This window comes from Nicotiana tomentosiformis, chromosome 11 (assembly GCF_000390325.3).
Source record: "Nicotiana tomentosiformis chromosome 11, ASM39032v3, whole genome shotgun sequence".
NCBI lineage: Eukaryota > Viridiplantae > Streptophyta > Magnoliopsida > Solanales > Solanaceae > Nicotiana > Nicotiana tomentosiformis.
The window spans coordinates 107,868,368-107,887,754 of record NC_090822.1 but is presented as its reverse complement, the minus strand read 5'-3'; the positions used below and the strand labels follow the sequence as shown (position 1 = coordinate 107,887,754).

The 19,387-nt window shown below is 34.6% G+C and overlaps 1 protein-coding gene and 1 long non-coding RNA gene across 2 annotated transcripts; both read right to left on the bottom strand.

Moving 5' to 3' along the window:
• Positions 1–872: 872 nt before the first annotated feature.
• On the bottom strand, positions 873–2,868 carry LOC104096103 (transcription factor RAX2-like). Its single transcript, XM_009602411.4, has 3 exons — positions 2,588–2,868; positions 2,207–2,336; positions 873–1,807 (listed from the first exon to the last, which is right to left on the bottom strand). Exons 1-3 carry the CDS (start codon positions 2,721–2,723, stop codon positions 1,063–1,065), a joined length of 1,011 nt encoding a protein of 336 aa, XP_009600706.1. The 5' UTR covers positions 2,724–2,868; the 3' UTR covers positions 873–1,062.
• A 7,264-nt stretch (positions 2,869–10,132) lies between these two features.
• Positions 10,133–19,028, bottom strand: LOC138900926 (uncharacterized). Its single transcript, XR_011412279.1, has 3 exons — positions 18,586–19,028; positions 13,489–15,370; positions 10,133–10,770 (listed from the first exon to the last, which is right to left on the bottom strand). It is a non-coding gene; the product is annotated as an uncharacterized lncRNA (long non-coding RNA).
• Between the last annotated feature and the right edge of the window lie 359 nt (positions 19,029–19,387).

Sequence of the window (19,387 nt, the reverse complement as noted above, 5' to 3'; positions counted from 1 at the left end):
TTTAAAAAAAGAGAGAAGACTTTTGAACTTGTGGTTAAAAATGAGACACATATATTTTGTGTGACTATAAATCATTGCATAAAGGTAAATTATTTCCAAATAAGGAAATAGGTCATTCTTTTTGGCACAGACTAAAAAGGAAATACGTTCACATAAATTAAAACGGATGGAGTATGAATTTTAAGAGTATTATACTTCATCATTTTTGATACAAAAAATCATAACATTATTTACATATTTTATAAAGAAATACATACCTATAAAGATTATGATGGAGTTATTGTAAGTACTATGTCATCCTTACCAGAGATATCGAGTTCTGAGTCTGAACATTGAGTCACATTTGTTAGAAAGCATATTACCTCTAATGTCTGTATTCTTAGCTCAAATTCGGATTTAATTGAGTCCTCGTACACCGAGTGAAAAACAGATAAAAAAGAACAAGCTTGTATTCTTAGCCCAAATTCGGATTTAAAAGTTGCTCTTGAATTAAAAAGTCTAGGAGTATTTGTTATATTTCCAATGAACTAAAAGGTTAATATGGTCAATTTCATTATTGATTAATGCTAAAAGATAATCCCTTAATATATATAAAAATAGCCAAAAATAAATCAATTAAAGTGGACTGAAGGGAGTATTTAATGAAGAAATGCACACCAATAAGGATTGTGGTGGAGTTATTGTAATTACTATTTTTACCCTTAACCAAAGGTCATTTTTCGGGCTCGAACCCTTGAGTATAAAATCGTCTTTGTTAGGAAGCAATTTATTCCTCTAATGTTGACCGTCCCTATGCAAATTTGGATTTAATGAAGTCTTAATACGAACACGAAAAAAAAAAAGCACAAAAAGGAATAGGCTTTTACTACAACTACGTAATATGTACCGACGATTTAAATTGAAGTAAAGAAGTTTCAATAATAATAATTCCACCACAATTACACAAAACCCCAGAAAAAGTTTGAATCTTCTTGCCAACCCCCATACCCAAACGCCCTTTCAAATCTTCCTAATGGTGTACTTACATTTGTTTTCTCTTTTCAACAGCTAGTCATTTCTTCTTCAGTAATAGAACATCCCTATCTCATTTGACTTGTTATAATTCTCATCATTGAACACGAACATACTGTTGTTGTTGTTACATCCAATAGTACTGCCATTGTTGCCATTGGTACAACTTGTTAGCTGCTGCTTAACTTCTTCAACATCATACTGAAGTACTTGAGTAGTAGTAGTAGTATTTCCAAAATACACATTTGGTTTTTGATCCACCCAATTACTACTACTGTTACCATAATCAAGAGTGAAATTCTGATTTTCTTCAAAAGCATTAACACTTGAAATTTGACCTTGTTGTAAACAATTACTCATAATTTCCTCTCTCTTGATTTCTTTGCCAAAACTCATTTGGCTACAACTTCCATCTGATGAAGAACAACTTGCTTCTCCAAACATAAGTAAATTATGACTTTGAATATTATAAGGATATTGACTATTTGTAGCACCCAAATTAGGAAAATTCATGTTACTATTAGTGTAGAGAAAATTTGGCTGGTGGGCAGAAGAAATGGACTGATTTAGGCCTGTAATAATAGGCCTATTATTTGGGTTGTAATATAAGTCTCTAAAAAGACTTGAATTTATCTGGGGTTGGGTTTGAAGAGAATTAGTAGCTGGAAAATATGGTGATTTTCTTTGGTTTGTTGATTGCATTAATCCCATAAGCTTTTTCTTGAGTTTAGTATTCCAGTAATTCTTAATATCATTGTCAGTCCTTCCTGGTAATTGAGCTGCTATTATTGACCACCTGTTAACATAATATATTGCATATGTTATAACAAAATTTAATTGGTTTACAAAAGGAAAAGTTTTCCAAAAAAAAAAAAAAGAGAGAAAAGAAGAAACGTTGGAATTTTGTAGTAGTAATACTTAAACAGCTGTAAGTGAGTAAATAAAGACTTGATCTTAGATCTAAACCTGGCATGCATGCAGAAAAAAATGTCCATAAATGGCAGAATCTTTAATTAAAAATCCAACAGACTATTTGCATTTCTTTCTGAGCCCTCATTGTTTTTTCCCTTTTCTTATTTATTAAGGTTCTTCTTTTCCATTTTTAGTGGGAACAGTTTTTGTTTCAGTCTCAAATTCATCAGAAAGATGATAAAAAATGGAAAACAATTTAAGACTAAAAAAAGGTATATTGTACCTGCTTCCAATGGTGGAATACAAGCTGCAAATAACTCTATCTTCTTCCTCCGAAAAATCACCATGTTTGATATTAGGCCTTAGATAATTTAGCCATCTCAATCTACAACTCTTCCCACATCTCTTTAGTCCTGCAGTTCCAAACATATATCTCATCAAAATCATAAATAATGAAGCAACCAAAAAAAAACTTAATCCACTCAAAGTATAAATATTAATGTAAGCTTCCCTCCCCCTATATTCAAACATATACATACGAACAGGGTTAAATACGCGACGAGATATTGTAAGCGATAGAATATGATCTTGCTACCACAATCCACTGAGATTTAACCCTTTGTCGCTTCGATTCTGGGAATAAGGGAGTAGAAGTTGTTGTTACCTGCTTTTTGGGGAAGAGCAATCCAATTTCCACCAGTTCCATATTTGTGAATGAAATCTTTGAGTTTAGCATCTTCTTCAGGAGACCATGGCCCTCTCTTCACATTTGCTTTATCACAACATGGAGCTCTCCCCATATTCTTTTTCTTATAGTTCTCTCTCACTCTCTAGTGTTTAATTTGTTTCTTTTTGAGAATCTTGTCTACAGAAATGGAGAGGAGAATATGTTTTCTCCTTTACTCTCTTTCTTGCTATATAGACAAGTGGACAAGGGTGTCTTTGCTAACTAGAGCTTTATATTAATAAGAGTGAGTTGGAGTTTTTAAAACAGTAAAAAAGAAGAGATTTTGAATTTTTCATTTCAGAGTTACAAAGTCAAAAGTACAGACCTATTTCTAACTTACTTTTGCTGAACAACTACCTCTCGCCAAAAAAAAAAAAAAAATTGAGAATATACACGATTGTTGTAAAGATTTTTTTACACTACAAGTGATTTTTAATTTTTGATAGTATATTACTTATTCCCTCCGTGCGAGTTTATGTGAATCAATTTCTTTTTAAGTCAGCTCTAAAAGGAGTGATCTCTTTTTAAATTAAAAAAATAATTTAATTCAAATTTTCCTACGCTTAATGAGAATCTTTTATACATACACAAACAATTAGACATGTTTAACACCATAAGTTTCAAAAGAATTATAGCCACACAAATGTTATGAATTGTTTAAGACAACAAGTTCTATATGTCTTATTTTTTTTTAAATTTCGTACCCAATCAAATATATCACATTATATTAGAACAAAAGCAATATTATTTTTACCAGATTACTAGTTAATGATTATCAATAGATTTACATGTATTATCTAGATAAGCCATCTAATTGTGCAAATAATTTGTATACCGTCAACACATACAACTTAAACTAAAAAAGAAAAGAAAAGAACAACAGTAGCTGATTGGAGATTTATCTAAAATACTATTGGAAAATGCTGTATTGTGTATAATATAGTAATGCATAGACTTTTGCTTTGTTTTTCAGTCAGTAGTCTTTCCCTTAAACTACAAGAATCCCCAAGTGTTTTCATAAGTTAATATTAATAAAGTTATTTGACTAATTGACAGCTCTAGCTGAGTCACTGAATTTTTGACATGTTCCAAACAATAGGCTAATAATTTCTAAGTAGACTCTATTTTTTCTAGTCTTATCTAACCGGCTTTTATTTACATGAGTTAATACATAACAATAATAGAATACTACAGCTACCTAACAAAAATTATTACCATATATACACCAAATTAAGACACGCATGTGGAATATTTGAGTCTCTAAATCAATTGGATTCACTAAAAATGACATAAAAAAGACACACTCAGAAGGAGAGTCAGTGAGGCAAAGTCTGTTTGATAGGATGGAAACAATATTATGAAAGAATTTGACTTCTATTTATTATACTTGTGAAGTTAAAAGTCTAGGCACGTTTTTCGTAGTTAAGTTACTTAGTTACAATAGAATAGAGTAGGCTCCAAAGAGAGAAAAGGAGAAAAGATTTACCGCACTCCTGTAATTTACCGAGTTCTCCTCTATTTTATTTACCACTCGTTTTAAATTTAATTTCAAGCACTGATTTGACACTAAATCCTTGGAATTTTGGAATTTCAAATTAAATTCTGAAGATTCCAAGAAAATAAACTGAAGAAGTTTCAAAACAAAATTGAAAAATTCAAGACAAATAAAATGAGGTAGGAGTGAAAATAAAATTGTTCATTTCCCTATGGTTTTAGTTTCTATTTCTTTTATTTTTTCTTTTTTCAAAATAAAAATTGACAAGTCTCCCAAATTCAAAAAGGTGTGATATTACCAACCAAATATTATGATGGGATGGATACGATCTTCCACCTTCGACCATTAGTTTTGAATTCGAATATTGAATATATACAAAATCTTGATAAAAATCATTTCGGTGCAACTTAGAATTAATGGGAATTCATATACGAATATCGGACATCAAAAGAAAAAATAACCAGAAGTTGGTTAAAAGATGTGCACAGTAAGGTGCGTGGGGTAATTTGGAAGAATGTTGGGAGAGTTCGTTTCCCAAAAAATGACCAAACGTAAAATGGTTGTCAAAAAATGAATAGATAGTCTGCTAACACCTTATCGTAAAATCCTGGTACTCTACTGTATATGGGATTTCTGCAGTGACTTATGATAATGATTATCATTCATAGAAATTTGTTTTCTGAATGAATGATTATCAGGTGTGCTTTTATTTTATTGATTGACTTATCAATGCTCTCTCTTTTTCGAATTGTCACTCACCTTTTTAACATACTCTATACAAAATGACTTTACTAGTTCTTGTACTTTCTTAAAACTTCTTCCAAAATCCAATGGTCCTTTTTTTTTTCCCTTTTCTATTTCATGCTTAGTTACATCTTAAAAAGAGGATTAAACTAAAGCAGACAGATCGTTAAAGATGTTTTATTGGATGAAACAAACTAAAAGTTAGCAGCTTTTTATCTTAAAAAATCATGGGTTTTTTTCTTTTTGGCCCGACTTGATCTTTACTTGATTTAAAATATCACGTAAAAGATCGTGTCTTTGCCCAATGGAAAGTACCAAGTTACATGTCAATTTAGGTTTTACCATGTACAAAATCCTTAAGTTTGAACCATTTCATAATAGGGAAAATGTAATATGTCCTTGTATTACACGAAATTGAGCACATTTGTCATTCGTTAATATATTAACTCAAATATGCCCTTACCGTCAGATAGTTGGTCCATATATGCCCTTAGAGTTATACAATTGGCACATGTATGCCCTTTTCAAAACGGAATCCACTCAAACTAATTAGCTCTTACGTTAATTGTATTAAAGTATATTACAAATACTATTTCTTTTTTATTAGTGCTTTTTTCTTTACCTTTCTCTTTTCTTTCTTCTTTTTTTCTTTTTTTCTTTTTCTTTCTCCCTTATCCGATTTCCTCCATTACTGATGTCTTCTCTATTTTCGTCACCAATTTCACTTGACAAAACTCATGAATTCCAATTACTAAGAAAATTCTCCCATAAGGTAATCAAGATAGATCATATGTTTGTCAATTTTTTAAGTTTTACTGAACATATATTTAGTTCTAAAAAATTTAACAAAGTAAGATTGAAATAATATTTATGTAACAAAAAATTCGAAAAAACCAATAAAACCGAACAATTCAAACCGATATAATCGGTTTGGTTTAGTTTTGATAAAAACCGATCCAACCCGTTCCATGTACACCCCTAATTTACATAGTTAATAAAAAAAATAGAAAATGTCCAGCTGAAAAAAGATGAAAAAGACTAACAACTCAAATTTATAACACTACAACTTGAACTCTAGGCTTTTAATCATTAAATTATCTTTTTAGAAATAATTTAAATATTTTGGTCTTTTGAGTATTGTTAAAGTTTGAGATGTTTTTATTATTTTAAAGTTTAAACCATAATTTTTGGGTGAATTCCGTTTTGAGAAGGGCATATATGTGCCAATTGTGTAACTCTAAGGGTATATCACTACTAGAAATTCGGCAAAAACCGACCAAGGTCGACCGACCAACTTTGGTCGGTCAAAACACCGATCAAAAAACCGACAAAAGTTGGTCGGTTTTTCAAAATATTTTATTTTTAATTTTTTTTTACGAAATCGACCAACTTTGGTCGGTTTTCTTTGGAGCAAAAATGCGGAAAACTATTTTCGAGTCCCGTGAAATTTATTTTTCAAGAAACCGACCAATTTTGGTCAGTTTTTCAATTAAAATAAATAAAAATTAATATTAAAAAACCGACCAAAATTGGTCGGTTAATTCGGCCGGTCATTTTAAAAAACCGACCAACTTTGGTGGGTAATTTTATTTTTTAATAAAACCGACCAACTTTGATCGGTTATTTTCGTGCGAAAATACAATTAAAGAGTATAAATCAAATAAAAAACAGTCTTAAAACAAAATGCACTAATGGCCTAGTGGTAGAATAGTATCCTGCCACAATACAAACTCCGGTTCGATTCCCAGATGGTCAATTTTTTGATTACATAATTAAAATACCGATCAACTTTGATCGATTTTTTTTTAATTTAATTGACCGACCAAAATTGGTCGGTAATTTCAGACCAACTTTGGTCGGTATGCCTTTTCGACCCCTAAAATACCGTCCACACGTAATGGTCGTGTTTTGGACGGTTATTGGCCATTACCGACCAAAGTTGGTCGGTTTTTTTGGTCGGTTTTTACCGGATTTCTAGTAGTGTATATGGACTAACTACGTGACGGTAAGGGTATATTTGAGCTAAAGTATTAACAAATGGCAAATGTACTCAATTTCGTATAGTACAAGGGTATATTTGGACCTTTGCCGTTCATAATATAATAAGACTACCCTCTTTTTCTTGTTGAACTAAACGATAAACATTAGCCATGTATCATAGGAGAAGCAGAAGTTTTAGAATTATATGCGGGGACGGAGCTAGAGATCGAAATTAAGGGCTTGGACCAACCCAATAACTTTTGCATAAACTTTATATTTGTATTAAAAAATTTATTAAATATGTTTAAAGATTTAACTGTGAATTAAAAGAAGATATGATACTCCAATTTTCCATCCGACTATATGGAAGTAAAGTGTTATGCTACTTCTAAGTATATATGCTCCAATTTTCAGCTGCAACAACTATCTGGCAAAAATATGATTATGTGTCTAAATGGATCTTTTATGTCTGAGAATCTAGATATGTCTATCACTTTAACCAAATACGTATTTTACAGTAAAACAACACCTCTAAAAAGAGTATTTATTATCTTGAGAATTACTTTTATAACCCACAGGAATCTCTCTTTGATATTCGAATCAACACCTATGACCTATACAATAAGGAACCTTTAGTATTTAGGCAAAGACCATCCTTCAATCATTGAATAATTACATGCGTTTAGACCCCCTCCTCTCTCGCGGAGACAGTTGCCGGAGGTAAGACTTTTACCGAGGGAGGTCAAAAAAAAAAAAAAAACACACGCAAAACAACTAAGAAAATTCAACATCTAACATATATACAAAAAAAAAAAAAATTAATCTTATATACTCATGTGATTTTTTATGTTGAAGACTGAAGCTGCATTGTATAGAAGTTAGGGACTGAACTGTACAAAAAGAAACTTGTAACTGAAATTAGAAAGTTAGTTATTACTTACCCTATGGCAATTAGGGAGATATTGTTACATCCCGCACTTTTGCACGTTAGATTTATCGTAAGATAATTGAAATAAGTTCAAGGACAAGATTATTTTTGAGGTTATAAGTATTTAGGTTATTTATAACAAGTGATAAGTAAGTGTCATGAAGGTCAGAGGGTAAACAAATCAAAGAAAATGAGTTTTGTCGAATTTTGATATTTTGAGATAAAATACGGTCCAAGCAATAATACCCCATATTTATGGACTAGTGCTATACCTCATGACCATGATAGTAAAGTATAATATTGTCACACCCCTTTTCTACCCCAAAAGATATAGTGTGTTGTGTGGATTGTGGGTTAAAGAGTTTTTCCAATTAAAGTGATAAACTTGAGTAGGAAATATTTTATTTACAGAGTCGCCACTTGGAATTGAATTTTTGGGTGTTCCAAGTCACCTTTTATTTGAATCCCTAATCATAGGAAGGTTTGACTCTATTATTATTGGTCTGTGAAAATAAAGTCCGGGTAAGAAATTCTGTTGACTAGAGAGAAGGTGTAACGCATTCCCCGAGTCCCGTGGTTCTAGCACGATCGCTTTATTGACTACATTTGGCTTATATTATTTTTAGATAAACTGTGATTTATTGGTTTCATGTTTTATCTATCTGCTTTTAATCATTAAAATATTATCTTTGAAACAAATCACGCGTGTGAATCCATTTTGTTGATTGCGCCAAAATCATGTCACGCGTATGTGTACAAAATTAATAATATTTTATTATACTCAGATTGTTTTGCCCAAAGTTGCACGAACGCATACTTCGATTTTTAATTTTGGAAATCATAACTATGTCACGCGAACATGTACATAATCACGATAATTTATTTATCAATACGCGCCTAAAGCATACTAGGGATGTTCATGAATTAATTCTTTCTCAGTTTGAGATTATTGTGAAGGTCCAAAGTTACGAATATTATTGTAGAAAGATGGTAGTGTTTAGTTTACATGAAAAAGGCCAAATGATACATCTAAGTTATGAGAAATGTTCAATAAATAAAGATAAATCAACTGAAAGAAAAACGAAATAGACACTCCTACGATCTAAACGTATAATAAGACATGACGAAATAATTTAAAGAAAAAAAACAAAATTTCTTCTCTAAGCTAATCTACCCACTGTCCATATTCTTCTAATGAATTTAACCCAATTATCCCTTCATGGTCTACGTTACAGACTATTTGAAACTTAAACCTTCAATTTATAAAAGAAAATAAATTTGACTCCATACTTCGTCCTCAGATTTCATTATTAACAAACAAACACAGTTTAAAGTATCTTCAATTGTGCCAATTCAACAGATAGCTCAACCAAGTAATTCGAACAAATAAAAATAAAAATCTAAATACAAACTGGTCAATTAAAGGCAAGAGAGTATCATTAAAAAAAATGCCAAACATATCATTGCATAAGTAGTAAAACAAACGTAGGAGAAATCAACAAATAAATATAATATCCATGAAACAAGATTTGGAAATCAAGGAAAGAATAGAGTTAAAGTGTGACCTTGAATGAATAGCAGGTTTAATATATATTGAAATATCATCGGGTGTACAACGAAGAGAGCGACGACGGGAAAGCAAAATGAAAACCTCGAACTTAGAACTCAAACAAAAATCTCGAACAAAACTCGGCTCTACGTCATCAACCCATGAACAACGGAGTAAGATTGGTGACTAAAGGGAAGATCCTGGAGATGTTTTAGATCTGGGTTTCGTGGAGATAACTGCTGGTTTTAATGGAGATTTTTAGGTGGTTAAAGGTTGATTTTTAGGACTATTTCGGACTGGTTTTCGCCGGTATCTGGCGGCTGTTTTTGATGGTAAAAATGGGACTGTTTTATGGGTGGGAAAAGACGATTCTACAGTAGGGTATTAGAGCTAAAAGACGTGAAATAGAAGGAGTTTTTTTTTCTCTTGTTTTTTCTATTTTTCCCAGATCTATCTTCCCCCTCTGCTTTTCATGTCTTCTTTTCTTCCTCACGTGTGTACATATAATAAGAAAAGTTGAGAGGAGTGTTGAAAATGAATTATGGGAAAAGGAGTGGATGTGACAAGTGAATAGTCTAGTAGGTGGTTGATGTGACAAGGAAATAGTATAGGAAAAGTAAAAAGCAATTTAATTAGATTTGATCCATGATTTAAAATAAATTCTTCCGTCCTTTATGTAATAGACTTTGTTAAAAATATTACATATTCTCTAATAAAATTTACTAATAAAATAATATAAAAGTTAAAATATCAAGATTAAACCTAGAAAATACTAAATACAAAAAAATTATAAAAACTCAAATATGGTCAAAAATTAGGTGCTCACAGTATGCCCCTCTTTGTTTGGAAACATAAAAAGTTTTCAGGCAAAGAAACAGGTGAGCTATGCGACTGATTTTTACCATATCATTATTCGAAAGGGAAGAAATAAGAGAAAAGAGTGAAAGAGTACAACCGAGTCCTGATTTTGGACAACCAACATATCCCGGGTTATAAGGGAATCGGGTCGCGTGTAGTTCAAGAAGAGTGATGGAATGATGAGTTGGAGAGTCGAGTGAGGTTTCGGTCTGTGGTCCTGTTATTATATCAAAATCAAAAGAAACTAAACAAGCCTATAAGCTATGAGTTACAAGATTCATATTTATAAGTCTTCTAAAACTTGATCTTGAGTCTTGACTGGTTATTCACACAGACTCTGATCTGAACCTTGATGCTTGCTCGCTGCAGGTGCCAGTTCAGTCTTCTACGTCCTCTTCTGATGAAAACGGAAAATGCAATGCTCGTGATTTCAGTCATGTCTTGAGCAGTTCACATCTTTTCATCCGATTCTACATTCTAGATTCACTTCTTTTTGTTTTATTTCCTTTATTTGGATTGAGACTTTTTCTTTTGGTCATCTCGAACCCTGTGCCTCGAGGTAAAACCTACTCAGACACCAAAACAAATAAACGAACGAAATTTTTCTGCCCCAGTTTACACTGGGAAAATTTTGTAAGTCATTGTAATAAAATTCTAAACTACTTCTTTATTGAAAGCAATAAAAGGTCGAAAATGGTGTACCATAAAAAAAATAAAGAGTAGGGAATAGAGACCCTATGTCTAAAATGAAAGAAACTAGGGAGTGGAGACCCTATGTTGGAAAAGAGACTAGGGAGTGGAGATCCTATATCTAAAATAAACACCAACTAGGGAGTAGAGATCCTATGCTGGAAAAGCGACTAGGGAGTGGAGACCCCATATCTAAAATAAAATCAACTAGGGAATGGAGACTCTATGTTGAAAAAGAGACTAGGGATTGGTGTACCTTGATACTGGTAAGGAAATGTAACCAGGAGTAGGTAGCCTGTATTACGGAAAAAGAATGTAATCAGGGGTTGGTACACTGTATAACTGAAAAGAATGTAATCATGGGATGGCGTCCTATATTACTGAAAGAAAATATAACCAGGGGATGACACCCTGTATTACGAAAAAGAAATGTAACTAGGGGTTGGTGCCCTATATTACTGAAATTAAAATGAATTCCATTGCAAAAAGGTTCTACCTGGTTAACTGCGAAAAGCGATCCTGGGCGAAGAGTATTTCTTCCCGTAATATGAGCTGGATCCCCCTAGACGAAACGGTTCTACCCGAGTTAAGCTACGTAAAACACCCTGAGCGAAGAGTACTTCTACCTGGAACTATGAGCTGGATCCCCCTAGAAGAAACAGTTCTACATGAGTTAAGCTAAGTAAAACATCCTGAGCGAAGAGTACTTTTACCCGGAACTATGATCTGGATCCCCCTAGGCGAAAAGGTTCTACCTGGGTTAAACTACGAAAAACAACCTGATCGAAGAGTACTTTTACCCGGAACTATGAGCTGGATTCCCCTAGGTGAAAACGTTCTACCTGAGTTAAGCTACAAAAAATAACCTGAGCAAAGAGTACTTCTACCCGTAACTATGAGCTGGATCCCCCTAGGCAAAACGATTCTACCTGAGTTAAGCTACGTAAAACATCCTGAGCGAAGAGTACTTTTACCCGGAACTATGATCTGGATCCCCCTAGGTGAAAAGGTTCTACCTGGATTAAACTATGAAAAACAACCAGAGCGAAGAGTACTTCTACCCGGAACTATGAGCTGGATTCCCCTAGGTGAAAACGTTCTACCTGAGTTAAGCTACGAAAAATAACCTGAGCGAAGAGTACTTCTATCCCGGAACTATGAGTTGGATCCCCCTAGGAAAAACGGTTCTACCTGGGTTAAGCTACGAAAAACAAGCGTGGGCGAATAGTACTTCTACCCGAAACTATGAGCTGGATCCCCCTAGGCAAAATGGTTCTACCTGGGTTAAGCTACGAAAAACAACTTGAGCGAAGAGTACTTCTACTCGGAAATATGAGCTGGATCCCCCTAGGCGAAAAGGTTCTACCTGGGTTAAGCTACGAAAAACAACGTGAGCGAAGAGTACTTCTACTCGAAACTATGAGCTGGATCCCCCTAGGCGAAAAAGTTCTACCTGGGTTAAGCGACGAAAAGTAAGCCCGGGCAAAGAGTACTTCTACCCGGAAATATGAGCTGGATCCCCCTAGGCGAAAAGGTTCTACCTGGGTTAATCTACGTAAAACATCCTGAGCGAAGAGTACTTCTACCCGGAACTATGAGCTGGATCCCCATAGGCGAAAAGGTTCTACCTTTATTAAGCTATGAAAAGCAAGTCTGGGCAAATAGTACTACTACCCGAAAATATGAGCTGGATCCCCCTATGCGAAAAGGTTCTACCTGGGCTAAGCTACGTAAAACATCCTCAGAGAAGAATACTTCTACCCGGAACTATGAGCTCGATCCCCCTAGGCGAAACGGTTCTACCTGAGTTAAGCTACGTAAAACATCCTGAGCGAAGAGTACTTCTACCCGGAACTATGATCTGGATCCCCCCTAGGGCGAAAAGGTTCTACCTGGGTTAAGCTATGAAAAGCAAGTCTGGGTGAAGAGTACTTCTACCCGAAAATATGAGCTGGATCCCTCTAGGCAAAAATGTTCTACCTGGGTTAAGCTACGTAAAACATCCTGAGCGAAGAGTACTTCTAACCGGAACTATGAGCTAGATCCCCCTAGGCGAAAAGGTTCTACCTGGGTTAAGCTACGTAAAACATCCTGAGCGAACAGTACTTCTACCCGGACCTATGAGCTGGATCCCCCTAGGCGAAAAGGTTCTACCTGGGTTAAGCTAGGTAAAACATCCTGAGCGAAGAGTACTTCTACCCGGACCTATGAGCTGGATCCCCCTAGGTGAAAAGGTTCTATCTGGGTTAAGCTAGGTAAAACAAAACCAGCCTGGGCGAAGAGTACTTCTACCAGGAATTGTGAGCTAGATCCCTCTAGGCAAAAATGTTCTACCTGGGTTAAGCTACGTAAAACATCCTGAGCGAAGAGTGCTTCTAACCGAAACTATGAGCTGGATCCCCCTAGGCGAAAAGGTTCTACCTGGGTTAAGCTACAAAAAGCAACCTAAGTGAAGAGTACTTCTACCCGGAACTGTGAGCTGGATCCCCCTAAGCGAAAAGGTTCTACCTGGTTTAAGCTACGAAAATTGGAGGTATGAACAGTAATGATGCATGCTGCAAATAAAGGAAAGTGGAGATTTTGAGGTAACTTACCTTTGGTGACATTTGCCCTTTGAGAATCATCATTCTGCACTACTTTGATCCTGCTTCAAAAAAAGAAAAATTTGTGAGTTTTTAAAGTGGTGGTCGGTTTGTGGCCTTGATGTCTTTGGCAGCTTGGCTTTGTGCCCATCTTTTTTGATGATGATTTCCTGAATACCACGGTTGGCCGCGTGGGACTTAACCTTTTCAACTTTATTTTGACATTGTGGCATTTCACTTTCGACTTCTTTCCTCAACACTTTCAATTTCAGAGAATTGGGGAACCTTTGGCTTTTCAAACTTTGCCAAAACGGTTAGCCACTTGGGACTTAACCTTTTCAATTTTATTTTGCCCTTGTAGGCACTTTCAATTTGATTTCATCCTTACAAGAGTTTTTGATTTCGAAGCATCGGCCGCCATGGCCAGTCAGGGTCAACTTGATGCCCCTGCCGAGTCAAGGTGACTTTTTTGCATATTAGCTTGTATCAAACCGGAGTCATGTAAATCAGTCTTGCTATCCCTTCTTTGCCTTAGTTTTGGAACAGAGTTAAACCAAAAGGGATTCAAAGAAAAACAAACAATGGAATGGACAATGAATTTAGACAAGAGGTATCCCTTTTGGGAAGGAAAGAAGGACTTATCTGGAGTACATGTAGACTTCAATGAACATGACATGCCTTTTGGACTTGATGCCTGATCTGTGTAAACCGTCCGACTCTTAGATATTCATCACAACTTTTGCCTCGAAACCTAGAAACCTTGCCCAGGACTGTCAATACAAATGGCCGTGAAGATCCTCTTTTCGATCAGTAGTGCCCTTCACGGGTTTTCACCAGCTAATCTCTCTCATTTCTCTTCTCACCATCGCCTTATAGTTCCCTTTGTGGGTTTTCACTAACAAGACTCTCTCATTTTCATTTTCTTTGCTCGTCATCGTCCTATGGTGCCCGTGGGGGTTTTCACCAATAAGACTCTCTCCAAGTGATTGTATCCTCCAATTCTTGAACATTCTCGTTTATCGGAAGGACTTGAAAAGGATTTGGGTAAAAAGGATTTGGATTGAATTACAACTTTGGAACCTCTCAGGTGAAACCATCGCCGAACCATTATAACATCTGCCCCAGTTTCAAATTTTAGGGGAATGTAGATTTTTATTTTGGTATAACTGAACCCCAGAGAGAAGCTGCCTAAGTATCCTTTCGGAATCAAGTCGAACGTAGTTCGATTCACTTTGTTTTGATTTTTATTTCTTTTTTTTTTTCCATAAAACTTCCAGGATCCAAAGAGGGTAATCAAAGAAAAGTAACTGGCTCAAAAGGGTTTGCAAAGGGTTGATAGTGTTTGGGTAGCGAAAATGAAAGCCTTCGTCATCCCAATCAGAGAACATTAAAGATGCATAAAAGGGTCAAGCATAATACCTTTTGACCGTGTCTGTATAGATAGTTGTCTCAGAGACATTTCCTTCGATATCTCCCAAATACAATGCTCCATTTTGGCAGTAATCTTGTTATAATATATGGATCTTTCCAATCCGTATAGACAGTTGTCTTAGAGACATTTCCTTCGAACTTTCTGGGCCGCACTTTCTTGTTGTAGGCACGGGCCATTTTTTGTTGGTATAACTGCCCGTGGCAAACTGTGGCCATAAGTTTTTCATCAATCATAGTCAATTGTTCCAAACCGCTTCTTGAACCAATCCTTATCCTCAATCTCGGCTTCAACAATGATCCAAAGAGAGGAAATTTCAACTTCTTCCGATTTCATTTGGATCTTGGCTTAGGCCTAGTGTTCCACTTCTTTGCTTATTTTCTCACAAGCCTTATCTTCAACACATTCCGCTTCTTGATTCATTATTTCGAGGCATGACGGCGTTTTAGGATCTAGGCATGAAGTCTGCAAATATGTCATATTATTAAAATCTGTATTAACAGAACTGAAAAGAGAATGAGAAAGGTGACAAGATTAAGAAAAGAGATATTCCTAGACAATGAAATATTAATTTCATTTAATTGATTTTTTTTTTTGAATTTTAAAGATAGAAGGGTTTTCATCGAAAAGTAAGACAATAATATAAAATATCCGGATTACACCCTGAAATAATCTGGACACGGAAAGGATAGCGAGACTAGCTACAGAGTCTCCCGTTTTATGGGGGACTTTCAGGTTTGGCGACAGTTTCTTTTTGCTTTTCTTCTATCTTGGCAATGGATGTAATAGCCTTCAGTGCCAGATCAAATTCCTCATCTTCACGGATCATTCCGACAACTGGCCCATTGGTGTGAACAGGCAAAGGATTGTTCATCATATTAGGGGCCTCTTCATCCCTAAGCATTATTGTCTTGACCTCGATGAGGTCTTCCACTGCTCTCTTAAGAGTCCAACAGTCTTCCGTATCATGCCACACTACTCTAGAGTGGTATTCACATCTAGCATTAGCCCGATGCGAGGGAGACTCAGGATTTTGGCCCGTTCGGGGCTATTGGTTGCAGTAGACCTAGCCTGACTAGCTTTAGAATAAGCTCGAGTATGATTCACCAACAAGGGTGAACTGATTCCATCTCGGGGGACTCTTTTTTTTTTCTTTTTTATTTTTTCTCTTTTTTTTTCTTTTTGTTGTTTTTGCTTTGTTTTTCTCTGTTATTTTCTGTCACTCTTTTACTCAATTTATTTATGGCTATGATCGAATCCGATGGGGATTGCCTACGTATCATGATGCCGCATGAATCAGATCTTGCGTAGTTCGGGCAAATCGGGAATAAAGTAAAATAAAGTAACTCTTTTTTTTTACCCATATACAATTAATCCCATAAAAGCTGCTAGAAAGGAAAAATATTTTGGATTTTTTTATTTTTTTGGAATTTTGTTTTTTATTTTGTTGAAAGAAAACTTCTAAAGATAATTTTTTTTTTTGCTTTTTTTTTTGGAATTTGATTTTTTTTTTTGAATTTTGGGAGAAAGACCTTTTTTTTTTTTTTAAAAAAAAGAAGAAAATATTTTTTTGGAATTTTGGATTTGACGTATCAAAGAAAGACTTCTAAAGAAAGAATTAAAGATTAATTTTTTTTTTGAATTTTTGAAAGTTGGGGGCCGGAACCGATGAGGTTTGTCTACGTGCGTAGTTCGGTTAAAACCGGCTATGTTATTTTTTTTTTTGATTTTTATGAAAATTAATCTTTAAAAACCATATGCACTAGACCACATCATTTTTTCTCTGTTCGTTCAACTGATTTATGCTAAAGTCGGTCGACATGCAAGCCTCCCAAATAATACAACAAGTATCACATAACATGACATAATGGTCTCAATAAGGTACCTGTCCTAAAACAGAACTCGACCCCTGTGTCGAACGCTGTTAAGTCAAATGCACATGATGCAAATAAAGCGTAGCCTACTGGGGATATTCATTGCTTGTGGCTTGTTCTTCTAAGTTTTCAAATCCTAAAGGAGATGGTATCTAGACCTGGCTTACCCGGCCGGACAACCCGAGCCGAGGAGCGTCAAGCGTCACCAGTAGTAGAACAACACTGGCTAGCTAACGGCTCTCCCGCCTAAGCATGTGTGACTAAATCCTTACCAGAAGATGGTAGGCTAACTGACTTTATCTCAAGACAGAAATTTTATGATGCTGGTAGGCAAACACAACATAACTAACTATAAGAAGACTCAGAGGGGTGCGAGGGGATACAATTTATATGTACAGTTCAACAATATCAAAACGGAAAAAAGTGGACAAGTAACACATTAGGCCCAAATAAATCACAATATATAAAAAAATTAATAAAGCCAAACAAAGTCAATGTACAAGCTCGAATTCTTAAGAGTTCCCAGCAGAGTCGCCAGAGCTGTCACACCCCTTTTCTACCCCAAAAGATATAGTGTGTTGTGTGGATTGTGGGTTAAAGAATTTTTCCAATTAAAGTGACAAACTTGAGTAGGGATTATTTTATTTACAGAGTCGCCACTTGGAATTGAGTTTTTGGGTGTTCCAAGTCACATTTTATCTGAATCCCTAGTCACATGAAGGTTTGACTCTATTATTATTGGTCTATGAAAATAAAGTCCGGGTAAGAATTTCTATTGACCGGGGAGAAGGTGTAAGGCATTCCCCGAGTCCCGTGGTTCTAGCACGATCGCTTTATTGACTACATTTGGCTTATATTATTTTTGGATAAACTGTAATTTATTGGTTTCATGTTTTATCTATCTGCTTTTAATCATTAAAATATTATTTTTGAAACAAATCACGCGTGTGAATCCGTTTTGTTTATTGCGCCAAAATCATGTCACGCTTATGTGTACAAAATTAATAACATTTTATTATACTAAGATTGTTTTGCTCAAAGTTGCGCGAACGCATACTTCGATTTTTAATTTTGAAAATCATAACTATATTACGCGAACGTGTACATAATCACGATAATTTATTTATCAATACGCGCCTAAAGCATACTAGGGATGTTCATGAATTAATTCTTTCTTAGTTTGAGATTATTGTGAAGGTCCAAAGTTACGAATATTATTATAGAAAGATGGTAGTGTTTAGTTTACATAAAAAAAGGCCAAATGATACATCTAAGTTATGAGAAATGTTCAATAAATAAAGATAAATCAACTGAAAGAAAAACGAAATGGACACTCCTACGATCTAAACGTATAATAAGACATGACGAAATAATTTAAAGAAAAAAAATAAAATTTCTTCTTTAAGCTAACCTACCCACTGTCCATATTCTTCTAATGAATTTAACCCAATTATCCCTTCATGGTCTATGTTACAGACTATTTGAAACTTAAACCTTCAATTTATAAAAGAAAACAAATTTGACTCCATACTTCGTCCTCAGATTTCATTATTAACAAACAAACACAGTTTAAAGTATCTTCAATTGTGCCAATTCAACAGATAGCTCAACCAAGTAATTCGAACAAATAAAAATAAAAATCTAAATACAAACTGGTCAATTAAAGGCAAGAGAGTATCATAAAAAAAAATGCCAAAAATATCATTGCATAAGTAGTAAAACAAACGTAGGAGAAATCAACAAATAAATATAATATCCATGAAACAAGATTTGGAAATCAAAGAAAGAATAGAGTTAAAGTGTGACCTTGAATGAATAGCAGGTTTAATATATATTGAAATATCATCGGGTGTATAACGAAGAGAGCGACGACGGGAACGCAAAATGAAAATCTCGAACTTAGAACTCAAACAAAAATCTCGAACAAAACTCGTCTCTATGTCATCAACCCATGAACAACGGAGTAAGATTGGTGACTAAAGGGAAGATTCTCGAGGTGTTTTAGATCTGGGTTTCATGGAGATAACTGCTGGTTTTAATGGAGATTTTTAGATGGTTAAAGGCTGATTTTTAGGACTATTTTGGACTGGTTTTCGTCGGTATCTGGCGGCTGTTTTTGATGGTGAAAATGGGACTGTTTTATGGGTGGGAAAAGACGATTCTACAGTAGGGTATTAGAGTTAAAAGACGTGAAATAGAAGGAGTTTTTTTTTCTCTTGTTTTTTCTATTTTTCCCAGATCTATCTTCCCCCTCTGCTTTTCATGTCTTCTTTTCTTCCTCACATGTGTACATATAATAAGAAAAGTTGAGAGGAGTGTTGAAAATGAATGATGGAAAAAGGAGTGGATGTGACAAGTGAATAGTCTTGTAGGTGGTTGATGTGACAAGGAAATAGTATAGGAAAAGTAGAAAGCAATTTAATTAGATTTGATCCGTAATTTAAAATAAGTTTTTCCGTCCTTTATGTAATAGACTTTGTTAAAAATATTACATATTCTCTAATTAAATTTACTAATAAAATAATATAAAAGTTAAAATATCAATATTAAACCCAGAAAATACTAAATACAAAAAAAATAATAAAAACTCAAATATGGTCAAAAATTA